Genomic DNA, 25552 nt, shown 5'->3' with positions numbered 1-25552 from the left:
ATTGGAATAGTTGTTTAAAACTCAGTGCCTTAAATCTTGATTGCCTACAAGGCACAAGTCATTTTGCCTTTTCCTAGGAAGGGCACTTAAAATTTAGATGTATAGAAAGATGGGGAAAAAATAGTGAGAAAACTCAATACGCAATGAATACAAAATTCAAAACTGCATTTGAAACCTTTCTAATACAACATAAAAATTTGCACTTTCATAATTATTGAATGACCTTTCCTTCCTTGCCCCAGATTTTAGTTGTTTGCAACAAGTGAACGAAAGAACAAATCATTTGAAGTCAGCGAAGCCAACACAGCAGCTTCCATAAAACCCTTTGCCAAATTGATTAGATTTGCAATTACTCACTAAGCCTGCCTGGTCATGGCAGCATCATGCGATGAATCTTTTCATTGAATAAAACTGGAATTGCAGAGGAACTAAATTTTTTTTTGTATGAATCCTTCTGTAGTGCTTGTTTAAACATGAAATTGTTCCTGATTAACTGATGTGTGAGCAGTCTTATTCTGGAGTTAAAAAAAAAAAAAAAAAATCTTCCTGTTAAGCTTGATGTAGTTGTTTAAACAGAAGCAGTTTCTTTCCTTTGGTGGATGTAAATGGTTAGTGGTTGGATAAAGAAGTGGTATTTTTAAAAATTCTTCCTTGGATAACAGATTTTCTTAATTTGTTGATTTTCTTAATTTCTTAATTTGTTGGACTAAATGAGAAAGTGAAAGGATCTGATAGTTTCTGCATGTAAAATAGCAGTACAGGTAGATTGGCATGAAGGTAGAAGAATCCTTTGTTTCTGTGTAATAACTTACAAAGTACCAGAAACTAAAGGTTGCATTGCTCAGCAGGGAGCTTATGGGAACTACAGTGTGTCCTCAGCTTCCATGTAACTGCTATTCCCATCCAGGCAAAGTAGGGAGAGAGAACAACCTGATTTTCATTCAGACAGTAACTCAAATCCTGAGCACAATGGGCCTTTACAGACTTTATTTAGGATTTTTTTTTTTACAGCCTTTGCATAATTAACATTTTCATCATTGTTAGTGAGCACGTTAGCAAGTGAGACTTATAATATAACGAAAGATTGGATTTGTTTGTTATGGACTGATTTAAAATACTAAAATTAATTAAAACTATATATTGTCCAGAAAAGAAATATTTTAAAATGGTGATCCAGGTGAAGTAAAAAAGATGACTGTGGGTCTGAGTTCTACCTTGTCCAATTTGTTCTTCAGAAATCAGGATGTTAATCTAAAGAGAAAAGTGAATACATTTGTTAGATTTATTTTTATTTCAAAAAGAAAAAAGGACTTCCATTAGCAAAGAAAAAGTAAAGAAAGTAGAGAAAGCATCTTTCTGAGGCTGCTAGCTTTAGACTTCAACCAGAGAAGCTGCCTCTGCTGGCTTTGTCTGCAGTGATCTGAAAGCCATATTTAAACATGTCTTGAACACAGGTCCTGTTGAATCAGTGGCAGACACGGTTTGGTTGGTACATGTGAATGAGGTAGCTGTAGTACCAAAATTGTAAAATTGTTATAGACAGTGACTATCAAAAAACTTAAATCTATTAAAAAATAAAAAGTCAGATTTCTTTGCATGGTTCTTGTCAGTCACTGGAAACCTCTGTGCAAACTGACTGGGCTTTACCTCCTCCATGGAAGCCAAACAGCCAGCTGGCTGCCCTCACAGCTGGGTCTGATCCAGGACCTGATGGGAGAGCAGGTGTAACAAGTGTGGTAATGACCAAGCAGCTGCTTCCACTAGTTTGCTGCAAGGGGAACTGGGGGTCTCAGCTACGCTGTGCTGTTACAATAAGGTAGATAGTGACCTAGAGACCAGATTCCTCAAGTGACTGTAATTCCTGGTCTTGTGCTTTGCAGACTCTGTCCCAGGGCCAGGTCCTGCGTGTCCAGCACCCAGTGCAGCTCCTGGAGGTAAGTGCTATCAAGGTTGTGTGGAGTTGTGCTTTGGGTGATGGCCAAAGACTCTTTAGTCAAAGTCTGTGTGAGCTAGGAGAACAAAAGTGTTTTGTCCCGAACAATGATTATTTTTGGCTCTGGATGGAGTTCACATGTGTCCTGTGAAGGTTCATCTTGCTTCCTAAGCTCCTGGGGAGAATCTCCAGGGAGATCCTATGAATATCTTGCTTGTAAACCTTCTTCCTCCCTTGCTCCCTGCCAGCACTTACCCAAGAAATACCTTGCTTACTTTTTTAATCTCCTCTGCTAGCCTATGAGCAATGGTTGGCTGTTTTGGCCCAAATTGGCTGGAAGAGGCATATATAGGAAGACACTGAGGAGAGTTGGCTAGAATTGCCCAAAAGTTTGCATCTGGTATCGGGTTATGTCTCTCTGCCCTGGTGAACAATGGTACAAGACAAGCAATGTTTCACGTGCAGGACAGTGTTGTAGATCAAGAAGCATGCATACTATAGATGGGTCTGGGACGCAGTCAGTGCTACAAGTTTCACCTGTGGTGATGTAAGATTTGGGGATATATATGTCTGGCTGAGAGAGCCACAAAATGGGGCTGCAAAGGGGCCTGTGATGTGTATAATGATGTTTAAGCTTAGGCTGCCCTTACTGGGGGGAAATCTTACATAGTGGTGTTTGTAACTAGTGAATTAGAATACTGCAGATGTTCAAAATGACTGCAGTTTTATGCCTTAGTTATCAGTAATTTTGAAGGAACATCCTTAGTTCCTTCCACGGCAATCCGAACTATGGGTGTTTAGTTGCCATTTGTCACCAGCATTTCTCTGATCTCTGCCTAGCTACGCTCATGAAGTGCCTCCAAGTATGTTTACAAAGATGTTTACTCTCCAAACAGCTCAGGCTGGTCATTCTGAAACTACTTAAGGAATGTACCTAACAACTCGGGTGGAAAAATATTCTCTTGATGTAAAAGACTTGAAGAACTGCTGTATAACGCTGGTCGCAGTGTTCGCCAAAATTCTGAGTCTGGACTGAAATATTTCTTTCAACTCATATTTTTATTTGTGTAATACTTTGTATATTATATAGAAACATTAAGTTAAAGCCATGACACTAAATGTTAAAAACTCAGACTTAAAGTCTTTAAACCTGGAATATCATGTCAAATTCTAAACAATTTGTCTACAGGGGTAAAATATTTTTATTTTGCAAGCCACTAAAGAATGGCAGAATGATGTCTATAGTTGTTTTAGACATCAAAGAGAAAAAGAAAAGCTATAAGAACATAGCAGCATCTTCATCTGGAATTGTATGTAATCTGATTTAAATATAACAACAAGTAAAAAAGCTGCATCTTAGGAATCTTTCTGAAAAGATAGTAAAGAAAGAGAGATTGAGACATTCTTCATTCATTTGTAAATTATATAAATATGATGAATGTCAGTTCTGTATAATTCAGAATACCAAGTGTGTAAATATAACTATTTTAATCCTCTGGTTTCTAGACTGTTCAGAGCAAAACATTTTGCTTATGTGGTATTGAGCAGTTTGTCTTCCTTACCACTGTAAGCACCTTTCTCTCCTGTGCTGCTGTTTGCTAGTCCTAATGTCATTGTTAACAGAGAACCAAGAACAGCCATAGAGAATATACTAGCAAAAATAATCTGATAGCCTGGCTGCATAAAAATGCAACTGTTTATTGTAGCTGTTGAGATGCATCTGTTCAATAAATGTAAATAATTTGGAGAACATGCAGTTCTAAAAATAGTATGTGTATTGCATTCAGGAGAAACCATCCAGAAGGTTGAGCCAGGCTACTAACACTTAAAACTACGTTTACGTTTCCAAACTGAAACAACTATATAGCTTTAGAACTTGCACAATGAACCAAACCTTTTTGGCCTGTATATTTTTTTTTCATCTGGAACTACATCAGTTATAAAATCAAGCCCCTTTTTTTAAATGAAATGGGAAGGGGAAGTTTACATATTTTGCCTTTTCAGGACCATTTGATGTGTTACATCAGAGCTGCACAGCTGAGTACCCACAAGTTGTGTACTTCTGCGTAGTATGTTTTGTTCATATAAATGATAAAAGTTCAGAAATGTAAAGCATTGCGCCTTGCCTTCCTTCTAGAGAAAGCCTAAAATGGCTTGCCAAGCTCTAGCTTTTCCATCCCACATCTTCTATTTTCCAGAAATTATTTTTTTCCTTTGTAATTAACTACACGGTTCTATGGAGGAGGAAAGTATTGCTGGCACTAAGGCTTGCTCAATACATAGACACAGCAGGTGAACACCTTGTAGCCCTTTGGCCGAGTATCAACACACCATTAATAAGCAGACAGCTTGAAAACTCAGCAATAGAAGAGCGTTTGTTACAAAAAAAGAGAGGCAGCTTTGATCTGGCCATTGTGTTTCTTAGAATCACCCTGTTATTATGCATAGCAGAGTGCTCATGTTTAATTGGTCATCATACCTAATCTTGGTCCCCCTTTATACAGGGATGGTACAAAAGAGGAATTCCTGAAGTACATGTTAGTTATAGATAACCCACTGTGTGTTTGTTTTGGAGGAAGAGCAAAGGAAGGAAACTGACATTTTTTTTTTAAACTTTTTTTTCTCTCGTCATCTAGAGCAAATGAAAATAGTACAAAAAGATGAGAGACCATCCAAGGTAACTCTAAGCTGTTTGTGTGGAGTTCTGCTCCACCCTGTATACGGTCTATTTTTGTTGTTCCTGCTGTGGTCACTTGAGACAGGTTTTAATATAACTACGTCTTGGAATGCTTGTTACTGCATCTGGAGATGAGAAAACTCTGTCTCCCCTCAGCAGCCTCCGTGGATAACAACAAACAGGTACAACGTGCCCAGGCAGCGCTGGGGGAGGGAGGGAGAGGGAGAAATCAGATGAAGCTGACATGCCAGTATCATTCAGATGGCTCTGGATGAAAGTATTTCTGTGACTCCTTACCCAAGTTATTGAGTTACAAGCATTACCTAAAAAGTAACTATAGTTACTATAAGAGTATTATAAGCATGCCAGTTTAAATGGTCCCGAAGGGCAAACTGCTAAGACTTTGGTACAGACCTCAATGCTATTTTAAAAGACTTGGTTTCAAATCTTTACTAATTACTGTGAAATACATGGATTGTAGTAAGCCTACTTTCTTGTAATTAGTTTGGGACCCTTCCCTCTTGTGGTTCTTTAGTGAAACCGTAGGGCGGTGTTTATGCCAGTGCAGTTTTCTGCCGTGGCAGTGACTGTGAAGTGATTGAACACTGGATTAAGACTTTGAATGAGTTGGGCATGAAGAGCAAGCAGGGAAGGGCTCTATTAGCAATAAACATCTGGGAGCCTAATTTAACAAAATGTTTTGTTTCCACATTAGATGCACATTTCTGGTGCGTTTTCTCCTCTCTTTTGAGCAAGGGTGTTTTGGACTTGAGCCAAAGACTTGTCTGTACGTGGAGTTATCCTAGAATAATTACTCTGGAAAAAGCAGCCTGGATTAACTCCATGGGAGCAGAGTATTGTTCCAGAAGGAGTTATTTGGAGTATCAACATATTTGAGTGCTCTGTCTTGATTGCGCTTTTCTCACTTTTTCTGGAATCTCATGTGTGAGAAGCTTCTCTCTCTGTGTCTTGGATATCGATAGAAAAGGAGAACAAAGTATCGTCATGCCGCTTGGCACTCGCGAGGTTTTAAAACTTTCCCTAAACCGGAGCACTAAACCAAGACTCTGTTACAAACAGACTGAAACCTCTCTCTCTCTTTGGGTGGATGAAGTGCGTGAAGGTATGCTTGCAAATATCCTTTTGGAGTTACGGGTGAAAGCATGACATAAAATGATCTGGGATCCAAACCCACATGTTGTTTTCAAACCATTAACAGGCAGGGGTAAGCAATTCTCAGATCTGTTCAGAGATAGGAGATGCTGGAAGAATGGTGTTTAAAGTCATGTATGTAGTCTTGAGTCTCTGTCCTCATGTCAGAAAACAGAGATACATGTGCACGGATTTTTTTTCCTCTCTTTTCCTCATGGATGTGGTGTTTGGGGAGTACAGACTGAACGTGAGAAGCACCTGTGTGCTGGGGTCGTGCTGGCCGTAGCTCCTTATCACCCTTACAGCATTTCAGAAAGGTGTGAGCACACGGTCGCTACCTCGATGTGCCGCTGGGCCGCACCCAGAGCCGTATCCCCTCTCGCCCCGGGGGGGTGCGTGCCTCTGCCCTTCCCGCCGCCGGTGCCCGCGGGCTGCGGCCCGGCCCTCGGCTGCGGCCCGGCCCTCACCTGCGGCCGTGACCCGCCCCCGGCACGGCTTTATTCTCCGTTGTGAGGAGAGACGGCGGGGGCGGGGTCCCCCTGCGGGCCCCGGGGACGTTTTGTGCCGCGCCGTGCCCTGCCCCCGCGGCGGGGGCGCGGGGCTCCTCGGCGGGGAGCGGGCGCTCGGGGGCCGGGCGGCCCGCGGCGGCGGAGGGCGGGCGGGGCGGGGCGGGGCGGGCTCCGCGACGGCGCGGAGCCGGCGGGGCACAACGGGCGGCCTCGGCGCGGGAGCGGCGGCGCTCGGCAGGTCGGCGGCAGGTTCCCGGCGCCGGCAGGAGCAGATGGCGGCCGCGCTCCTCTTCTACCTGCCCCTCCTGCCGGGGCTGGCCGGCGCCTTCAACCTGGACACGGACAACGTGATCAGCCGGCGCGGGGAGCCGGGCAGCCTCTTCGGCTTCTCCCTGGCCATGCACCGCCAGCTGCAGCCGCAGGAGAGACGGCTGTGAGTGCTCCCGTCCCGGGCCGCCGCGGGCACCCTCCTCCCTTCCACCGCCGGGAAGCTTCCCCTGGCGGCGGGCCGGGGCCGCCAGCCCCCACCTGGCGGCGGGGAGCGGGGCCGGGCGGCGGGGCGCCCCGCGGGGAGCGGGCGGGGGGGGCCCTCGGAGGGACGGGGCGGCACCTGCCGCGGCACGGGGGGTGCCGCGGCGCCGCAGGCCGCCCGGAGCCGGCGTGCGCCCGGGCGAGAGCGGCGGGGACGTGCCGGGGAGCGAGGGGAGGAAGGGGAAAGCGGGCAGCAGCCGCCGCGGGGAAACCTTCCCGCCTCGGCCGCCAGAGCGGGCTCCTGCGCGGGTCCCCCGGCCGCTGTGCCCGCCGGGCCCGGGCGGAGCGGGGCGCCGGGAGGCCGGAGCCCGGGGCGGCGCCGAGCGCTCCGCCGGTGCCCCGGGGCTGCGGGTGCCTGTCCAGGCTCTGGGGGTTGTTCTCCCGGGGTTACCCGGCCTCGGGTAAGGTGGGGGCTGCTGTTCGGGGCGGAACCTGCCGGGGAGTGCAGGTGGGAGGTGGTACAAGGAAGACGGGAAAAATAAATCAGTGTTGGTGGCATACGGGTGAAAGCTAGGAACTTCCTTTGGGAAATTCAGGAAGCAAAGTAAGGCTCTTTTGTACGTCTTCAGAATCCTTGCCTCTTGAGTGCATCTGAGCAGTGCCTGACCCCACCCTATCCAGTGGTGCTGGATGGAGTGTGTCTGGTATGAGGTATTGTTATTAAATAAATGTCCTTTCCTCAAATACTTAGTTTTAATCAAGGCAAGACAAGCCCGCAATCCATATAGAGTTAATGGGAGAAGGAAGCTGGAAAGAAATCATATCCTTCATAAACTTAGCTGGTAAACTTACTTAGACATGGGCCATTTTGCTCATGCTTGCATTCTGCGTGATTTCATAAAAATTGCAGCGCGTAAAGGAATGCAAATCACAAATACCCGTGTTCCGTCTTCCATCTAGTAGGCAAAATGACCCGTGGCATCCTGGAGAAACACAGATCTGTGAGCTCCTTTTCAGAGGCCTTTATCTTAATTCTTGACAGGATTACTCTTGCATTGGTCTCGTTTTAGTTCTACTAAGAAGGCAGAGCCTGAAGCTTGTTAGTTTCCCATTGTACTGTCAGTACTGGTAGAATGAGTGCGTCAGAATATGCAGAGACAGAAAGCCAATTACTGAGAAGCCAGTAGAAACACAAGAGTGGTCACAGTATTCAAGCTAGTCTGTAATATTTGGCTGAAATGCTTCAGAGATTATTAGCATGAAAGTTCTGTATTGTATGTATAGGAAGTGCTTCCTCGGGCAGTCCAGATCTGGGGACAGAGCAGAACCAGATGCTAACTGCCTTGATATGGCTCTCTGAATCCAGGCTTTCATGAGAAGCAAGGGTCTCTGATAGAGACAAAACCAGACCAGAGAAACCACGTTTTATGGTGATGTGAGCTTCTGAGTATGAGATGTCTTGGCCATTTTTAAAATCTACTCATGAGTTACAGCATAAAGAATTTGAGTGCTACCCTGGGTAGCTGCTGGGTGTCTTGGAATGAAACCTTTTATATCACACAGGCGTATTATAGTTGCTTCGAGCATTGTTTCTATGTCTGTAAGAATAGCGGCGTGTGGCTGTAAGGAAACAAGACATTAAACGTGCCAAACTGTAACTATCTTTCCTCGGGGCAGAGGTGTGTTTAGCTCGCTTTGTGTAAGTTCTATCTCATGAAACCGATGGGAGTTTTGCTGGGGAAACTTGAAGCAAAGCCTCCCATGTTAGGCTGCATATTTATATCAGATAAAAATGAGCAACGTTGAACTAATACCAAACGATTTGTGTGTCCTGTTCACGGAAACTACATGCAGTTTCTAAATAGCTTGACAAGCTTGATAGGTGGAACAAGAGGTGTCTGCAGTCTGGATACGCAGTAAAGGTGGAAAGTTAGGGGAATGGAGGTCATACTGAGGTCTCCTACTGAGAAATAAGTATTTCTAATGCCTGTATGCTGCCTGTTATGGGTAACAGCAGGAATTTTAGTAGTTTGTTCTCAGGGGTGCAGTACCTCTGCATTCCCAACTGCATTTTTGTTTGTGTCTTACCTCTGCTGCAAAAGTGGTTTTATGTGCATCTATCCCTTAGTCAGATAGATGTATTTATTTTACCCCTTCTTCTCGAATGGATGCTAACTTCAAAGCTCAGTTACCGTTTGATTGTGAGCACTGTGAAGTAGTTGCCAAAAATACACAAGCCCCATTTCATCATTGAAACTTAATTAAAAGTGACACTCGGGTTCTCATCTGGCAGGGACCACCATTCCAAAAAAACCTGCCAACCCGAGCACCCCCTGCCCCTCCAATTTTACAAAATTAGAAACGGTTTGTAACAGATGTGGAAGATCAGTCGATCCTTGGAAAAAGAAGCAAATGAGAGAAGGTGAAATACATGAATTCTATTCAAGGGCTGTTTTAGTCTGTGGCTTGGAGCAAGGCTTGGTAAAACAAACTAAATGATGGATAATTTTTCTCTTGCCTCACTTAAGTGGTTCTTAAGCTAAATGGTTCCCTCTTCCTCACACCAGATAATTCAGTGTTAAACATTATGAAAATCCTCTGTAAAGATGAGGGTGGAGAATGTCTAGGAAGTGTGACAAGGGTTGTCAAGCGTTGGAACAGGCTGCCCAGGGAAGTGGTTGAGTCACCATCCCTGGAGGTATTTAAAAGACGTGTAGATGTGGCACTTAGGGATATGGTTTAGTGGTGGACTTGGCAGTGTTAGATTTATGGTTGGACTTGATGACCTTAAAGGTCTTTTCCAACCTAAATTATTCTATGATTCTATGAAATAAAGGTACAGCTGAAATGGCCTTTAATTAAACACGGTATTTGCTTTTGATCACCTTTTTTCTTAGTCACAGGATACTCTGGATTACATATTAGCTTTGAATAGCAATCTTTTCATTTGTTAGTGTTAGCTACTAGTGCCATGTTTGCTAATGAGGAATTACTTAACTCCCTACAGCATGGGTAGATGATTGTTCAAGAGCTGCTTTGACTTTAGTTGTAAATGGTACTGAGTATAAGGCTATGGACTAGTAACAGGATTTCATTTTTCTTTGTGAATATCTTTGGGTGAGAAAAGTTGGAAAGTTTGTCAGTTGGAGAGGAGAAAAACTTTTTTAATTCATAGTGACGGAAAGTAGACTGCTAATGGCATGTGGGTGTGAAAGACAGCCAAACGCAATCTTAATGTGCATCAGGGGAGCGTTAATGTTGGAGGTACTAAGGGCAGCCTGCCTGGATTTCTGTGTACGGTTCTGGTTCATTGTCAAGCACAGTGAATCTGGTAGCAGAAGAGCCTAATGGAGCTCTAAGAGAGCTGGGCTTGTTGCCCTGTGTAAGATAGTTCTGTTTTTAATCTGTCAATATGACGAAAATAAGGGAGTTCTGGTTCTGCAAGGGGGTCATGGCACAACAGCAGTGCGTTTCGACTGCAGACTGGAAGAAGGCTTGTAACTTGGAGGGGCCTGAGACTGAGGGACAGCGTAGCTATAGGAGTAATGGGGTTAAAGTTCAAGTAGTCCTGTGGTGGAGAATGCGAGTGTATCTAGCATCTGTAAATGGGGACTACACTCGCTGTATATAAAAGCTACTGTATATTATAAATATGTTACTATTATAATAAATATGTTATTACTAGTGACTCTCTATATAATGAGTATAGTCACATATGTGTAATTTTATGTATGTAGAATATATATATAAATGATATGTAAGTATAAATACTCTATGTAAGATGTCCAGCAGGTTTGTTCCAGTCCTTTTTGGTTGTAATTCACAAAAATTTAAGCAAATGCCTTGAATTAGACTGTAAGCCCCAAGAATACCTAAATTCTAAATTTGTATATAACGTCACTTGCAAGTAATTCTGACATTATTTTCAGTAGAGATATGGAGCTGAATTCATGTAGGCTTCTTGTTATTGTTTGAGGCAAAAAAGGATGAGATTGTAGTAATCAACATTCAAGACCTTCTCATCAGCTGAAAAGCTGTGTGGTTGAAAGCTGTGGGTAGGCGTTTTATGTCAAGACTGCACTGACCATTAGCAACTATAAAGTCCTAAAAATTGCAGTATCTTATTGAAATTTTTACTTGCAGCAGGTTTTGCTGATACTGCATATCTCTACTGTGAGCTGTTATATCAATACATGACAAAGTTGCCTTTGGTCAGCAGGGCTGCTGACATTGCTGTACTGCTGCAGTGCATCCTCAGTGGCATTTAGCCAGTACCTCTGTGTTGACTGAGGGCTTCTGCTCATAGACAGTTTGCTCCAGCAACAAAAGAGCTGGATTATGCTGGTCTGCAGTGGAAAATGACAATTTTGGCTTGCAGAGGTGGTGTAGTGTAATTCAAGCTTCAGATGGACTGAATTAATAATAGTGCATATTTACATCTTCAGGATTTAAATGCTTTAATAATGCTGGTCTTTAGTACTTCAGTCAATTAAAAAAAAAAAAAAGGGAAAATTAAAAATGAATCCTTCTTTTTAAAGTCTGTGTCCTTACTGTCTCATTGCACTTAGTATTTTTTTTTTTCTTGAGTGGGTCTGTGTTTTTGTCTATGCAAGCTATTCTTGGATAACCTGCTTAGCATGCTTGATTACTTTCTTAATTAGTGATAGCAGGGGAGTTTGTCTATGTTAGAGATAAATGTCCTGTAGCAAAGGTCAGGACCAAATGAAGTTGGGAAGGAGGAGGGAGGAGTAGTTTAAGAGTTTCCTTGTAGTGGTAAGGGGAAGATTTTTAAAAAGAAGATCCATCCTACTAATATCATGGGTGAAAGAAGTGAGAAGATACATTTACATTGCATAAGGGGCAAGAATGTGGAATTGCTATAGGTGGAGTCAAACTGCAGAAGGCAAGCTTTCTCTCAGTGCTAAGTTTGAGTTTTGCTGTGAGTTGTCTGTGGCAGAGACACAGCTGACAGGTTTGCAGGTCAGGTATACAAAAGATTGGAAACTATCATATAATTGTCACTATCTGACTCCCATTCTTGCAGGTGGAAAAGAAGAGGTCGACATCTTTATTTTTGTTTTATTTTTTGTTGTTTTCCTCAAAGGAGCAGGAAAGAATTGTGCACTCAGTCCTGCAGAACTCTACTAAGGCGAGAAGGATGAAATGGAGCATTGAGCTGGTGTACACTAGGAAGTTGCAGTAGTGAAACCACTTCCGTCAATGTAGAAAAAGAGCAGACCCTGCAAGGCACTCGTGAAGTCACAGGTCGTACCGCAAAAATGTGCTTCTGCCAGGACAGTTTAGTCCAGGTGGCTCTAAAAAGGCTATGTCAGGATAGATGTGCTACAGTACAGTCCTTTGCTGTTAGCTGTGTGAGTTCACAGGTTCAGCTTCAGTGCAGTGTTAACTGGCGTGACAGACGTTCATAGCATAAAGCTAGCCTTCCCACACGGTAAGTGGCAAACCTCTTAACCCAGTCCTCCGTCCCCTTGAGAAACTTGTTTTTCAAGAGGTTATATACTTTTCAGATAACTTTTTTTTTTATGGTCACCTGTAAGTGCATAAGAATCTTAAGGAACTCTGTGGTAGATGTGTTATTTTTCTTATGCTGGTGTTATTAAGAATATTCATTGCTGTGCTGGTAGGAGCCTTCCACAAATAAGGGACTGTAGCATATGCCTTCTGTCAGCAGTGATGATAAATGGTCTTGTGTGCAGACTCCAGCTTTGAGAAACAGCCTAGGCTATCAGCTTCAATTACAGCTCATAAAATTGTTATGCTCTTACTGGAAGATGCTTGTACCTGATACAACTCCTTGGTTTCATGGCTTTTTGTTTTCACCTATGCTGAGCCTGATGGATGAATCAGTTTCTAATGTGAGAGGTATCGTCATGGTGGGGTTGCTAGAGCATAACATTTACAGGGTAGAGGTGATGACAGGTTTAGAAGCATTTTGGCTTACGCTTTCTTACTTTTAAATGTCTCAATAGATGTGGATGGAAATTTATAGAGGCACAAATTCCTCTCTCTTCAGGCTATGTGTTTGGAAAGAGAAGGGTATTCTGTAAGCTGTTACTCTCTGTAAAACACAGCCCTGCCAAGCCATTCCAAGAGCATTGAAATATAAGTGATGGCTCAATTAACGAAAATTGCTTTAAGTTCCTCTGGTCCAACTCTTTTGTACTCATCCCTTTCTAAAGGGATGAAATTTATGTCAGGTAGTTCTTATTTAATAATATTATGATATAAATCAACCCTGATGAATGCAACAGATGCTAGCCCAGCGAGCTCTATTGCTGCCAAAGTATTAGACACATCTCAGAAAACAGATCAAAAACTTAATCTTGCATCCTCTAAAGCCAGCAAGGTTAAAATAGTGTAACTGGAACAAAATAACACAATGCAGGCAAGGAGAGACCTTGATCTCGGGAAGGAGGAGAAAGGCTTTTCTCTTCAGTAAAGTAAGTGAAACCTAATGAACTGCACAACATATGAGTTAAGGACAAAGGAAGAGCATTCTCCTTGACAAGTTGTGGTGTTCTTGAGTGGGGGCTGTGGGTCCTGACAACTCTGCTTAATGATGCCAGAAGGCTGGGCAGGAAAGTGTTGGGGGAGGGCTCACGACTGGAAAGACCAGCCAGCAGCTATTCTCTTGCTTTTCAAACTCAGCTGATGTAGACACACACAAATGGGCAAAGTAGACACGTCTTTGTGCATGTCTGACATAAAGCCTTCAGTGAAACTGTCCGTGAGGTATTCCGTTGTGAAAAGGAGTTGTAGTCCTTAATGGTGTTTGCTCTAAATATTGGGGGAAGTCATCCTGTACCCTCTTAGTCTGACTTTTAGGTCGATTTGAGAACTGTAGTTGTCAGCTGGATGGGCTGAAATGTGTTTGAAGAGCGCAACCACTTACCATCTGAAAGCCAAGGTGAGAATGAGCTGGAGAAGCATTTTTTGTCTGCAGTTCCCTTCATGCGGTGAGAGGTGGGGTGCTGACTGGGGTGTGCGTGCTGCATGCACGCTCTGCCCTGGTTCTGAGCTGCATGGGCTGGAGCTGAGCAAAGAATCAAGGCTCTCTGCAGTGCTGGCATCCTGAAAGCTTCAGCTGGCAGACAGCTGCTTGAAGCTCGTTGCTGTCCCGATCTTACAGACCGACTGGCACAATAAACTTTATGGTGCTCTTTAGACTTAAAATGTGACCCAGTCAGCTACAGAAGGGTAGGAAGTGAGGGAGACAGAGAATATTGGTCAAGATGCAGGGATGTAGAGTGAGCCATTTAAGTATCTGAAGAATGTAGCATGTACAACACGAGGCCTGCTTTCTGTGTGCTGCTGTCTTCCAAAGGAACAGGATTTGGGACAGATGTTCCAGGAGTCCTTCTGCAACAGGGACGTTAAAGGGAGCACTGTATCATTATTATCTATGAGCTGAAATCTTAAGACTCAGCATTTTTACTTGAGGACATAGTTTTCCTTTGGTTTCTGTTTTCATTATTTGAGAGCAGCAAAGAGCTTTCAGACAGGTGTGCACAGAGAAATGAGATGTACTGGTAGTGTTGGGCACAGAGGCGCAGCTGTAGCGTATCTTCCGATAATAATTCTGACACAATTTCTGTATCAATTTCACTCTTATGCTGGCTACCTTGGTCATGAATAAGACTCTTTAAGCTGACGTATACTTTTAAGAATAAACCGTAAGGCAGCCCTACCATCAGGTATAGATCCGTCTTCATCCAGATGTGGCATTGTATGTACTGTATTGTCTACTCTTAAAAATACTATTTACCTGTGTAGAGAGTCCTAATTCATCCTTTTTTTTGTTATGATCTAGTAGAAAAACATCTTGTACTGTGGCAGGAAATAATAAATACTTTGTGTTATATCTTCTTCAGAAATACTGGATAACCCCATCAGTCTGCACCTGGACTGTTTGATGGATCCAATCTGTAACTGTACAAGACAAATGTAAATCTTTGTAGTATGACTATCAAATTAAGTTTATTTAATTAAACAATTTTTATTTACGTTTCTGAGAAGTCTCTTTACTATTGACTGCCCTTTAATAAATATTCTGCAGTTGTCTAGGCTCTTTCATCCAAAAATCTAAATGTAATTTATAGTGATACTATTTCTTTAACTGAAAAATAGGAATGAAGAGGAGCACAAAGTCACTGTTGCGATGCTAGCTATGATGAGTGCATTTTTCTGTGTAGTATATGTTACTAGTGCTGCTAATGTTAATTTGTAAATAACAAAGAAAAACTTATGCAGAAGCAGGACAGGTAGGTTGGCTTCTCATAAATGTTTTTTCTTAAAGGGTAACAAGCAGAGACAAATGGTTTACTGATCTAATTTGTTGCTGTCTGGATTCTCCACAAAATAAAACAGAACATTCCCAAATTGGTATATTGGGTTGCCTGGCATGTTACAGCAGAAAATTGTTCACCAGTCAGCATGGGCCACTCTTTTCCCCTCTGTTAAACTCTATCCAAAACCCTTTCTGCGTGTGCCAGAGCAACTGTCAGTTTTGTAAGGAATGCAATCTGGTAAGTTTCCATAGGAGATACCTCAATTCATTTCAGAAGAGCTGCTGTTTAAAATCAGCTGTTGTTTAAATGTTTCAGAACCAACATGGGACTGGATGAATCATTCTAGCCATAACTGTAAAAATGCCATGTTTTGGGGACATAGTCTAGGGAAAGAAGAAGGCTGAGATTAGGCTGTCGGGCAAATGGCTGTTTGAAAACAAGTAAGCAAAAATCCATATTACTGAATGAGCAGATGGTGGTCTGTACTGTGAAATGTTAGCTAGAAAATTAATACCTCATAATGGTATTCAATAAGGGTAGGTACAGTAAGAGGCACAGGAATATTTGAAGAAAGAAGTATACAAAATGGTCTGGAAAATATTGAATAATTCATTTATTAGCATTAGATATTGTTGATTGAGATATATATAAGCAAGTTGCTGCTTTGAAACAATGGCAGAAGAATATAGCCTAGGAGACCAAACGTGAACATGGGAAAAAAAGTCTCACGTCCGTTTTTAAGGGAATTATTCAGTATATTAAAAATAAGTGAACTGAACCATAGGTTAATAAAGCTCCCTTCACAACTTTAGCATCACATGTACTGTGTTCTTGGTAAGATGCACTTCCCTTGGGTTTAAGGTGTCAAGAGTATCACGTGTTCTAAGACTATTTTGAGAATTCCCTAACTATTGCTTTGAAAAAGAGAATTGCAGTTATGTTGTTTTAGTTTAAAGAACAGGCCAGATGTATTCTGCTATGAAGTACCTGAGATTAGATTTTGTATCAAAATTATAGTAAAAGGTAAAAAGTACTGGTTCTTGCATTCAGATTTTCGGAGCATTTGCTAGTATGGACTGACCATTTTTGGCTCTGTTGGAACATGGGCTGTTTTTCTCGTTTCCTCTTACAGAACTGCATCTAAAAATATGTCATTTCCTAATATTGATTTCCTTTAAGCAGTTGTACTAATGTGTGTGAGGATGTTTTGACTGTTTGGAAGCGAGGAGGTCTGCAGGATCAAGAACAGAAGCGAGAGGGTTTCATGGTATGCTCCCTGTCTAGATGCAGTCTACAGCATAAAAATGGACTCAGCTCCCTCCAGGGTAACACATATGGATCCTGCACTGGATTTCACTGTCAGCTGTCAAGCTTCTAGGTTGCTTTTCAGCTGTCTGTGTTCTTCTTTGCATTTGTTTTCTATTTTCAAGGAGTTTGGAGATCTTTGAGAAACAAGGAACAGCAAGTAGGAATGATCAGCGTTGTTGCTACTGGAGTTTGCCGATAGTGTCCATAGGAATGGCAGGCGTTCTTACAGAGGCTGAGCGTCGTTTCCTTTTTAGTGAAGATGACAAAAGCAATTTTTCAACTGGAGTTAAATGTGCTTAGCTTCTGCCTGCTTCAGCTGGCATTGATGCCCTCCTCAAAAGTAGGTCTATAAAACATATCTTTAAAAAACAAAGCAAAACAAGATTGCAGGTATGCTGGGAACAACTCATCCCTGTAATGCCTGGGGTTGTTTGCTCAGCAGCACATGCGCAGGTCAAAGGTCTGAGGGAAATGCATGTTTATCCTGGAAGCGCTCAAAAGTGGCAACCAGCTGTTGCTGATAGCAAGCACATTATCATCGTTTGCAGTTGAATTTTCTGCGTCCCTCTTTTCTCATAGCTCTTTTCACATTACTCTTGTATGTGAATTGTAAGGATTGGTTAGCCTTGCACTTTGTCATTGATGCTGCTGAAGCTGCATAGTGGTTAGATCCGCTGGCTCTTAGACCTTAGCTGTGTCTAGCAGAGTGTGTGAAAAGAGATCACGGCTCATATTTAATTATTCATGTTTGTTTAGTGTGAAACAAACCTTAAGTGAAAATCATGTTATTTTCTTGGCCAAAGATGCTAAAATAAATTCGGTGTATTTTTTTCTTACATAGCCAACGCTTGTAGCTGCTACTAAAAATATGGCATAATTGTGCAAGTCTCTGTAAACTTTTCATCCACTCGACTTATTTTTCTGCTAGAGATATGTTTGATAATTACGTAGTGTGGCCCCAGAATACTGCTTGAAGAGGCAGGTTTCTTCTCTCTTCTAAGCCAAACTATATTCCTGCATATAGTGGAAGAATACTTCGTTGTTGTCAGGTCAGATCCAGTTGTAGTAACAGCTGCGATACTGTTGGCACACCTTTCAGCTTACAGGAAAACAGGGTGTTAAAATACTTGAAAACAAATAATTAATTCCAGGTTCTGCTCAAGTGAGAATGTGGGGAGTGGTGAAAGATGGAAAAAAAGTATGCATGAGGGGAGGCGTGTAAAAATTAAGCATGTGTGCCTGTGGAGGGGAAGCAGTATGTAGCGGAAGAGAATGCAGTGGGTTTCTTGGCGTAGTCTCAATTATAAGTTATTTTGCAAACAGAAAAATCTTGTTCTTTGGTTTTGCAAGCTGGATGAAATTCTCAGAGTTTGTACATTCCTACTCATAGTAAAATATAATTGCTGCTTCTTCCACAAATACGTATATGGAAAAGTTTCTTGTGAATATAGGATTTATTTCTGTTGATCTATTTGATCCGTGTTTCGGTATCTGCATGGAACATAAAAAAAGGCTCCTTAAGTGTCCCAACTGCATGGACATTTGTACGACTTGGTTCTCCTACGAAAATACCTTATTGGAGTGACATTATTCCAAGTGATTTGAATGCCTGTGTTTTCAGTTAATTTGAAGGAGTGGGGGGACTATGTGTCAGAACATGTACCCAGTGACACATCTGCTTTTGTGATTGAGTTCATGGCTTGAAGAAAAGCCTTACTCAAACTGTGGATCCTGTTATATGCATTTAACCCAGGGCTATGATAGTTTTCAGACTGAAGGCATGAATTGAAATCTGTGCTTTAGCGCTGCTGTTGAAGTGTGCGTTTGCTGGCTGTCTGTGTACTCATTCTCTGACACATTTATGAGAGATTATGTATTGGGAAGGTACATGCCTTTTCTACACACGCAGAGCTCTTCAGCCTGCTGCTGCAGGGGACCTCTCTGTGGTGCCGTGGGCTTGTGTGGCCGCTGGGAGGGCACAGCTTAGCTCAGAGTGCCAGTGTTGGCATGGTGTGGGTGGGCTTCCCACTGGGGCTCTGGTTGGTATGTTGTAGCTGAATGTGATGAACTTCTTTTGCTCAGACAGCGAATCTCCCAAAGTTGCATACTACCGTTTCTGTTGTTGTGTATCTAGTGCAAGAGGTTTGTACCTGTCTTGTTTTTCCCCCTACAATTCAGAGGGGGACAGTGGTAAGCCTGGAAGAGAAGGAGCAGCAGGGGTCTCATAAATTGTATGTACGGGTGAAGGAACCACAGCTTGGGTTAGCTTGGGGAGCAGTCGCTCCTCAAATACCGTGGGGCTGTGGGATTAGTAGCTGTAGCATGTTCTATTGCCCATTGATTCTCATGTGAAATATCTGTCCCTCTTACTGTGCTTCTTTCATGCCTTTTAATGGTTTAATTATGGTCATAAATGAAACTGATGTACTTCATTCAGTGAAGGAAATAGAGGAATGACATTTCAACCCAAATATTTGTTCTGCACTGTATTAAAACTCTGGCAGGTTTTTTTAAAACAGCTTTTGGCATGTTGATGAACAGTATGTGCCTGTAATGGTTGTTACCGCTCTAACAAGTAGTGCCTTCAAACGCTGACTGGGAGCGCTGCGCTTTCAGATTGCTTTTTGGAGGGGAAAAAAAAGTCTGAGCAACTGTTTCCATATTTTGATTACTTCCACGTTCATTTTCTAAAACATGTACCTAGTAGATGATGTGATACTCCTTTCATTTTTCATGAAGTTCAAATGGAGATAGTATGTGTGTGTGTGTGGGTACAAAGACAAGCCCTGCAAATACAGAGTTTAAATCTGAATTCAGAGGTTTTCTATGGCGTGAATGGCCAGCAGCCCAGCTGCAGAAGACAATAATTCCCGATTTCTGTCAAGTGCTTGCTTACTTGAGCCTGTAGAGTGAGCGTGCCCACAAAGCACTGATCACAGCACTAACTCACTGCTTTAATATAGTAGCGGCAGCAGCCTCTTCTTTACCAGCCTGTTTTGCCTCAGGAGCCGGGGCAGCGCTGGGCGAGGAGATGGGCCAGGGCCCTGGCGCGTGGGGGCTGCTGGCACGAGCGCGAGATTGCGGTGTGGGGGCGGCAGGGACGGACAATTCCCTCTTTCTGTGCTTGCAGGTAGCTGGGGACTGCTGGGCCACCCCTGCTTTATTGCAGACGCCCTTGCTCGCTTGTCCCGCTTGCTGTCGGGACCTGCGCCTGAGCGTGCCCTCGCTGCCTGCAGCGGAGAGTAGCTGGGTTGTGCCCCGCTGACTGTGGTGGGACGCGCGTGGTTTCAGCGAGCCTAATGCAGACAGGGCGGCTGCGGGCAGGGGCTGGGCTGGAAGCGCTAGGGCCTCGGCTCCCAGGTTCGTTTCTTGAAATGGTGCACTTGTCACTTCTTGAGTTAAGCCTCGTGTTCTTATAAGAGGATTGCATGCAGTAACAGGCACTGCCGCGTTAGAAAACCTGAGTGAAAATCCCCTTAACATTACTTCTTCCGTAAGTTTATCATAGATTAATTTTAGAACTGTCTCATACAGGTTTTATAGTATCATTTCATGCTCAGGTCTGTTCCTGGCACGGGTGTTGTTCTTTCTTTTAAACCTGAAGGCAAGTATAGCTTGTAAGGGAGAAATTAAAACTGTAAGTATTATACAGGTTTCACTTGCTCTGTGACAACATGAAAAATGTGAGATATCTCCTCATTAAAGCCAGAGAGTAGTGTCTGAAATGGAAAACTGTTTTTTGAAACATGACTTTGGAGCAGACTGTACCATTTCTTGTAAGAAAAATGCTTTCTACCAATGAAAATGAGATCTACAAAACCTATTTCAAATCCATGCAGGCTGGGCTCTGGACCATGAGCGGAAAGGGTTTATTTTTCCATGTGACTTTCAGAAAGTCAATAGTAAGTGGCCTTTCCAGAACAACAGGTATCTTTGTAGTGCCAGTTTTGCTTTGTAGTAGCTTGCCCTAGTCCTTATGCTGCTTTTGGCTTCTTATCCCAGCCTCTATCATAATCCGCTTCCTAAAAAAGGCTGAACGAATAAAATGAAAATCGCAATCCTTCAAGTGCCAAGCCTCCAGGCAACAGAGATTAATGCTGTACTTGGCCATGGCTTTGCACTGGTAGTTGGAAAATGGAACCGTGGAGCAGCAGATTAGGAGAACCATCAGTCACTTAAAATAGCTGTTAATAACAGGCTGGCAGTGATGGGTATCTCTGTAAAAAGTGTCACAAACAAGATCCCTGCTGACATAGTCACTGGCTGTATTTTGCCGGGAGAGGGTTTTTTTTGGAGAAGCCCAGTCCCGTAGTTCAGCTCCAGTTCCCGTTAGCAGCCTGAGTGTATCGAGGGACGACCTCTCTGTGCGCATTAGTCTGTGGTGCTCCTGTCCTGTGACTTGTTTCTGTTGCGGGAGGCCAAATCAGGCACAAAGCAGAGGTGGTGCCACCAGTATTCAAACACAATGTCTGTCGCATTGACCGACTTCAGTTATGTTGAAATAGTGTGGGGGTTAAGGTGTTCCCATCGTCCACTTATGTCAAGTTTAAAAACTGTTGGGACGAAACCAGTGCAGAGGACTGAAAGTACAGCTCGAACGGAGGGCTCTACATGTCCACATTGAGATCAGGGTCTCTGGCTGGAGGTTTTAAACATTTGATAGACAACTAGTGACTGTGACTGGTGATTTGGTAGTAAAATTTAATCTATATATGAGTTCGTGGTAGTTACTCTAATTTCCTCATTTTGTTCAATTCAGTGAAACTCTTTGCAAGCAAGTACTGGGAGCGTGAGAGGAAAAGGATGCAGGAGTCTGCCTGTCTAGTCAGGGGTGGAAGAAGTTTCATAGCGTTGAGCTTCATCACTTTCCAAATTTGCCGCCCTTGTGTGTATGGAGTCTTTCTGAAAACACAGTGAAGTGCAAAGCCTGCAGCGGCAGCATTGTTATCTGAGAACAGCAGCCTTAAATTGGACATTGGTGCTCAATGAAGGTTGCACAATTGGAAATTACTTACACTGCTGACTATTTTATTCTCCCTATACGTGGAAATGGCTAATGGTTTGTTACCCAGGAAACACTCAGTGATTTCTGCTCCAGTCTGTTAAAGCTCAGAGCTGGCACTATTGATGTGTTGCTGTTACTTTTAAAGAAAGGATGGTAAAGATGTGGTACCGTGTTTGGGGTAGAAGATACCATGGAAAAGGAAAGAATTTAAGGAATGAAGAAAGCCTTGGGAGATAGGAGAGTATCTGAGCTCAGTGCAGACTGTGGTATTTTTTGTATTTGTTTAAATCAAAATGTAATTTACTCAATGGAAGCCTCTTACTTTGATGAACAGCATTTGCTTTAAAAAAATGTTAAAGATATTCTCCCTCCTTTGACTTGATTTCTTTTGAGTAAGTGTTTATTCCAAAATAAAACTGTAATGAATCGCTGATAGTTTTTCTTCTCTGAAGTATGTTGTGAAAATCTTAAGTTGTCCTTAGACAGTTCAGGCTATAAGTGAGGACAAGAATTTCACTGTGGAGTGAGGGACTACTTCCAGGAGCCTGGAGGTTTTCTGGATTTCTTTTGATATGGTTTTCTCATCTTAACTGCAGCTTTCCTTTTGGAAGCGACCAGGGTAGTTTCATAAGCAATATTGGAGGGAGTTCAGATAGCTGTGAGCAGAAACTACTCCCGGTTCCCACTGTTGCTTTCATTAGCCGAGAAGGAGCCACAGCCACCTACTAAACCTCTCACAAATTACTAACGAAAGCAAGGGAGGGTTTTAAAATCTGCAGCCTACTGGTTAATATTCTGTAATATCTGTTAAAAGCTATTTGTGGTGTATTTTGCTTTGAATTTTAATAATGCTTTTGGGCTACTTTTGGTTAAATTAAGTTATAGCCTTTCTTCTTGATGTTCACCCTGTTCTTGCTGAATACTGATCAACAGCAGTTGACACACTGAGGCCTGGTGCCTGCCTGACTGCGGGCAGTGAGTTCCCACCTCCTTTCACTGCTTGAAAATGTGTGGGTTTATAACGCGCGTTTTCTACATACAGTTATCCAAAGGTCTGGTTTAGATCTAGATCAAGTCAGTAAGATGTCTTGATGCCTTTCCTGAGGCTTGAGTAGTGCTCAGCATAACTGATGAAATGGAGTTTTTCTTGCCTCAGCTGTTCCGTTCAGGTGTAGTGTAATATTGCAGTGAGGTAGGGTGGGTGTAGCTGTGTCCTAGGGTGCTACGTGGTGCTACACTGGTCCCTCTCTTGAGAGGGGAGCTTGTGCCCGTCCCTGTTGCACGCTGTGGCTGCACCTTGCACATGCAGGTATGGCGGGGGTCACCGGTGTCTGTGCAATGCAGGCACCATCCACCTGAGCCAAAATTTCATCTCAGTGAGGTCAGTTAGTTAAACTGGCATTACACGCCAATCCTGGAGCTCTAATCCTATAGGATTATCTCAAGTTTGGCCATGAATCCAGGGTTGTAAGGGAGTAAATATGTCCCTGGAAGCCAGCAGATGCTTATAATTGGCAGTGGGACTTGAGTCATGATCACGTATCTCCAAGAAGTAATTAAGAGAAAGCAATAATTAATCTAATTCTAACCAATAGAGCATTAGGACTGATTTATTTGGTTTGAAATTAGAATTTTGGTTTGAAATTGGAAGGCGCGTGTTTTAATTATGGGATATAACTGGAGCTAAAGAGCATTGCAGTTTTGTGCCAAGGTATGAGAGAATACTGATTTTTTTTCCAACATTGTCACTTGATAGACACTTCTTTTAATCTACAGAAATGTGACGTAATGAACTATTAATAGAAGTTAATTTATCACCTGTGCAGTCTGATTGGCTCAGGGAAAACCCAATCAGTTTATAGTATATATTTAAGCAAGATGAATGGGGAAATGCAGGATTCAAGTAGTACGAAGCATCTGATTCTGTAATTTTCATGAAGAATACTAATATTTTTTTTTTGTCTGACTTTTAGCTCATACGGTAAACATTAGATACTAAGTCATCATAACTCAAATCATAAAAAAACTAAGGCTCCAACAGGAGCTGATGCTCAGGCATGTTTATATTCAGTATACTGTATGGCTGAGCTTCTGTTCTCTGTATAGTAATAACGCAAACCTGCTGTGGGATAGAAAATCAGTAAAATATCCGCGTGTTGGAGTCGCTGGGGTTTTCATCTCTGGCTCTGCAGTCTTGACATTGGGACATTATTTTGGTATCTAAATACGGATTCTGGAGCCGACTTTGAGCATTCACGCCTGAATTGAAAGTAGTGACTGTAGCCCTCGTACACTTTCAGGGAGAAGTCCCAAGGAATAAAATGAAGCATACTGTAATCATGGGTGGAGAGAGATGAAGAACTTACTTTGTCAGCCTTCGTTCGCAGAGGAAGTTCTTTGGTTTTAATTTCGGTGTTTCATCTGCCAATATAAGGAGACAGCGATACCTAGGAGAGCACCTCCTCCCCCCCCCTTCCCTCATCCTTTTTGCAGAAAGAGGTTTTGCTTGCCACTGAGAAAACTAAAATGGAACATGCATAGCTGCAGAAAAACCTAACCTGTTTTTGGCATGATGAGCTCAAACTTGATTAAAATTCTTCTATTAAAACACAGCTGAGTAAGTAGCCATACAGTAATGACTGGAATGTGTCCTCAGTCTGGAAGGAGTCTGTTGAGCATGTAGCACAGCTCAGGGTACAAGCTGATTCATTTGGGCTGCTGCAGTCATGCTGAAATTCACGCTGGTGAATGGTCCATGTCTCATCCTTCCTCAGTTTCATGCAGACTTCTGTTTTAAATGAAGTAATTTGGCTTCTGTAGTAGAATGCTGATTTTTCAAACATACCTCTTGAACAGTAGGCAAGGTGAACGGCAGCTCTGTTGATCACAAGTCACAATGTGCTTCACAGGGGATTTTTATGTTTTGCTTGATTTATTCAGCCAAAGATTAGATGCACGTGACTTTCTTACTTACACTCCTAATAATGTTGATGATCCTCATAATGTTTATAATCCTCATCATCTTGAGTAACGTATCTTGCAGAACCTGGAAGCATAGGTTTAGTCTTCTCTGCTGTGGTCTTCGGGGCAGATAAGTAGTGGAGAAGCACAAAGGAGTTACACCACACTTTTATGGGTCTTTGGCTGCTACTTGAAAATACATTTCAGGATTTACCATAGTATCTACCTGAACTGATCTAATCCTTTGCAAGCGCCTGCTCATAGTGTGTGCTACTGTTGAACTGTATTGTGAATGAGGACTTGCAGTGATGTACCTAACAGGATTCAAGATTTTTGTGTTTGATGAACCTTGAAGACTAGTGACAGGATTCCTGACAAAGGTTCTTTGAAGTCTGGAGGGTTGTAAGTAAGTCTGCTTTGAAATACTTTGTTCACAGTGGAAAATAATTTATTCAAAATCAGGGGAAAATAACTTACGCAAGATTTGGATGGGGGTATGGGCACTGGGAAGAATCTAAGGTTGCCTGTTTCCTTTGAGATCACGTTGGATTGACACTTCTTTTTTTTAAGAAGGCTGAAGAATTGCACTTTTCATCTCCTGATCTCAACAGGTGTCTGTTTGAGATACCACTGAATGTTTGGGGCATCTTACGTCAGGTGGCACATCCTTCCACTTTATCTTGTGTTGGCTATGCTGCTTATTCCCTGATGCCTCAGTAGGTCTTCCCTCTGCTGAATTGTCATCAAGATTATGGTCACATCGTGGTATGTTGTAGAAGGTATCATTTAGCTAGGGAGAGGATACTGCCTAGCTGTCCCATAGAAAAGAACTGGTTTGTAATTTTCTTGATCTAGCACCACTGCTGTCAGTAGTATGCAGATGGGTGAATTAAACCAAATGAAGTATTTTAATTCCAGAAGCTTTTAGTTGTGTTCACAATGTTGAAACAAAAGGTTTCTGATCAACTGTCTACCTGAAAGGAGGTTGTAGTGAGGTGGGGGTCGGTCTCTTCTCCCTAGTTACAAGTGATAGGACGAGAGGAAATGGCCTCAAGCTGTGCCAGGGGCGGTTTAGGTTGGATATTAGGAAAAACTTCTTCACCGAAAGGGCAGTCAGGCACTGGACCAGGCTGCCCAGGGAGGTGGTTGAGTCTCCATCCCTGGAGGTATTTAAAAGGCGGGTAGATGTGGTGCTTGAGGACATGGTTTAGTGGTGCTAGGTTAACG

General features: G+C 42.8%; 1 protein-coding gene across 4 annotated transcripts in view; it reads left to right on the top strand.

The window, feature by feature from the left end:
• Nucleotides 1-1892: 1892 nt before the first annotated feature.
• ITGA6 (integrin subunit alpha 6) overlaps nucleotides 1893-25552 on the top strand; it is a 51071-nt gene continuing 27411 nt past the window's right edge. For 2 of the 4 annotated variants that reach the window (XM_082313834.1, XM_082313831.1), the window contains exon 1: nucleotides 6489-6704. In XM_082313834.1, the coding sequence (XP_082169960.1) occupies nucleotides 6544-6704 (161 nt within the window). In that variant the 5' untranslated portion in view covers nucleotides 6489-6543. Of the gene's footprint in view, nucleotides 1935-4592; nucleotides 4793-6488; nucleotides 6705-25552 lie in introns of those variants that run through there. The other 2 variants (XM_082313833.1, XM_082313832.1) reach the window with 2 other exon arrangements.

Source organism: Platalea leucorodia (assembly GCF_965183815.1).
Source record: "Platalea leucorodia genome assembly, chromosome: 5".
In the NCBI taxonomy this organism is placed as follows: domain Eukaryota; kingdom Metazoa; phylum Chordata; class Aves; order Pelecaniformes; family Threskiornithidae; genus Platalea; species Platalea leucorodia.
This window is presented reverse-complemented; position numbering and strand designations above follow the sequence as displayed.